The 2,729-nt window shown below is 54.5% G+C and overlaps 2 protein-coding genes across 4 annotated transcripts in view; one reads left to right on the plus strand and one right to left on the minus strand.

Annotated features, from left to right (window-relative positions):
- Positions 1-2,729, minus strand: part of LOC119581901 (vacuolar-sorting protein SNF8-like) — a 43,000-nt gene that overhangs the window by 34,597 nt on the left and 5,674 nt on the right. The gene's annotated exons all lie outside the window — the stretch shown is intronic.
- LOC119581899 overlaps positions 1-2,729 on the plus strand; it is a gene marked incomplete at its 5' end in the record, with an annotated part of 12,833 nt that overhangs the window by 9,761 nt on the left and 343 nt on the right. Inside the window, 7 exon segments of the mRNA XM_037930062.1 lie at positions 53-190; positions 341-440; positions 615-691; positions 833-983; positions 1,092-1,304; positions 1,468-2,477; positions 2,480-2,729. Of these exon segments, the coding sequence (XP_037785990.1) occupies positions 53-190; positions 341-440; positions 615-691; positions 833-983; positions 1,092-1,304; positions 1,468-2,477; positions 2,480-2,659 (1,869 nt within the window). The 3' untranslated portion in view covers positions 2,660-2,729.

The raw sequence follows: 2,729 nt of genomic DNA on the forward strand, positions 1-2,729 counted from the left end.
TAACAACTGGTTCCCCTTCAGCGCACTCACCCCTCCTCGCTCTCTTCCCCAGACGTCCGAGCAAGCCCACGTGTGCCGCTGGTACTACCTGGAGCTCGGTCTCAACTTCTTCGACGAGCGCATCACGCCGGTGCTGGTCAAGGACTTCAGCCCGGCGCACCAGAGGGACTGCTCCATCAAAATAAAGAAGGTAAGCCACCTACCTGTACGCATAGCTGGCTGGGCGTCCGGAACACACGCATTAGAATGATCTCAGCGAGATAATTCAATATTTGCAAATGTTTTTTTTCGAGTACTAATTACACTGATATTGACTGACAACATTTTTGGATGGTTTCAGGTGCGTAAAGTTCAGGAGGGTCAGTGGCTTTGCCAAGCTCTCAAGTTCCATTCCTCGAAGTTCCTCATGAGCAGGGCAGCTACACTTAGAGTTATCACAGGTAAGAGACTATTCATCTCCGGGTTTCAGTACTTAAATGATATGAATTACTTCTTTCTGATATATATTTAAGGTGAGTAAATTTTACTCTCGAATATATAAGAATTCAATTTCCATCAAAACACGTATGAAAATGTTATGCAAAGTTTCTAATGTCACTTATGTGTCATTGCAGAGGAGGAGAGTGCCACCTGGTCCCCTCCCGCCACGGAGCCCATCTCGCCGAGGCATGGCCGACGAGAGCATGAAAAGGTATACCTGACGAGAAATTATTTCAAGTATTTTAAGAAATACACTCCTTTCATATATACTTGAGTTATTGTTCTAGCTAAGTTTTCTCAGGTGTGCTTAAAACGCAGGAAACGGAATAATTCAACATTGTTTTCGTTTCAGTCTGAGCCCGTGGAGTTTGAGGGCACTGACGAGGACCAGATTCAGAACACTCCCGTGGGCGAACCGACCATGCTCAAGTGCCAGGTGAACCAGCCGATATCGTTCTGCTCCTGGATCATGCCGCACGGAGCTGTTCTCTCTAAATCCCAAGGTAGATACAGGCTTTTAAGCCTCATTACTTCTAAACGCAAATGCACTGTGCGGTCAAAAACGGCACATATCATTCGCCGACACAATCTCACGGAATCCGTCTTTCCAGAGAACGACAATCAAAACAGATCCAAACACCTCACGGGCGAATACCGAATCGAGGGCGACTTCAGCGAGGGAAACTGCTCCCTGGCGCTGCAGGAGGTGAAGCCGCATGACGAAGGCAACTGGCGGTGCGTGGTGCGCGTGAGGCCCTCAGGGGAGGACGTGAACGGCCCGCTCCTTCACCTGCACATGACGGAGCACCACCTGCCCAGGCAAGGTCAGTGCCTCCTCCTGAGATGCGCACTGAGAGGCTTGCATCTTTCCTTACTCAGCGCTGATGAAATGACAGAAGTTCAGTCCATTATTCATTTTAATATTTTTTTATGATACACCATGCTTCCGTGGCTCTGTTTTACGTTATAAAAAATATTCTTTTTCAGGAGGAACAGCATTGGTAGACCCAGAGGACGACTCTTTAAACTTGCTGGTTATCAGCTTGGTGATAATCTGCAGTTTTCTGTCCATCATCGTCGTCCTGCTGTTCCTGTGCCTTTACCGCCGCGTCAAGACCCCGTCGGAGGAGACCCGGAAGATCCTGCAGATTTCGCCCCGAAGCAGCATGGAGTTCCAGCACAAGACGCTGCCCGTCACGGAGCTCACGTCCGACTCCGTGATGGCGGTGGAGCCCAGGAAGAAGCGGCCCCACAACTACGTGGACCTGCAGGACTACAGCCAGTACCTGGACATGTCCAAGGGCTCGGCCTCGGACGGCGGCTACATCAGGATGTCCGGCTCCAGCCTGAGGTCGTCCACGTCCTCGCGCACCACGCTGTCCACCCTGTCCACCCTGCCCGTCGGCCGCAGCCGCTCGGCCAGCAACAGCACGACCCTGAGCGACGGCTCGCCGCACCTGGGCACCGTCGTGGACAACCCCTCCTACAACGCGGACGCCGCCCTCGTAGGCAGGGGCGTCGGCATCCCGCGCCCCGCCTCCGTCTACAGCAACGACCACGTGTACGAGGAGATAAAGGAGAAGAAGGACGAGTTGCCGGTGATGGGCAAGATCGAGGAGGCATCGCCGGCGGTGACGCCCACCTACACCAACACCTCCGAGGACTACCAGGGTTACATGATCCCCAAGAAGTCGCCCTCGTCGGAGCCCCTGCCCTGCATCCCGGTGATGGTGCCCAAAGGAAAGCCGCCTCTGCCAGACCTGCCGGTGCTCCACAGCCACCTCCTGCCTCCCAGGGACGCAGCGGATGAGGCCGCCCCGTCCTACTCACGGATCGGCGAAGGCAGCTCGTTCCGCGGTGGCGTGGGCGCCCCGACGCCCTCCCCGCTGGGGCCCGGCTACTCCCGTGTTGGGACCGCGATCCAGGACCCCATGGATGCGTACGACACGCCCCGCGCCATCCCCACTGCCGTCCCCGCCGCCGACCCCCTGGAGGGCTACGACACCCCCCGCAGGACGGGCTCCGAGGCCTCCCTGCAGCCGCTGCCTGTGATATCGGCCGAGGTGTGCGCCGATGCGCTCGTGGGCACAATCGTCTAACTGCCAACATGAAAGACACTTTCTTCGCCTTCTCGACAGAAGTATTTTTCGGAAAAGAAGAAAACATATTAGCATTCTAGTCTCATTCTGCAGGATCTAAAAGTCAATGTGCATAAAATATATAAGTACGGTATATCCAAAGTTCAATTC

Source organism: Penaeus monodon, chromosome 15 (assembly GCF_015228065.2).
Source record: "Penaeus monodon isolate SGIC_2016 chromosome 15, NSTDA_Pmon_1, whole genome shotgun sequence".
Classification (NCBI taxonomy): domain Eukaryota; kingdom Metazoa; phylum Arthropoda; class Malacostraca; order Decapoda; family Penaeidae; genus Penaeus; species Penaeus monodon.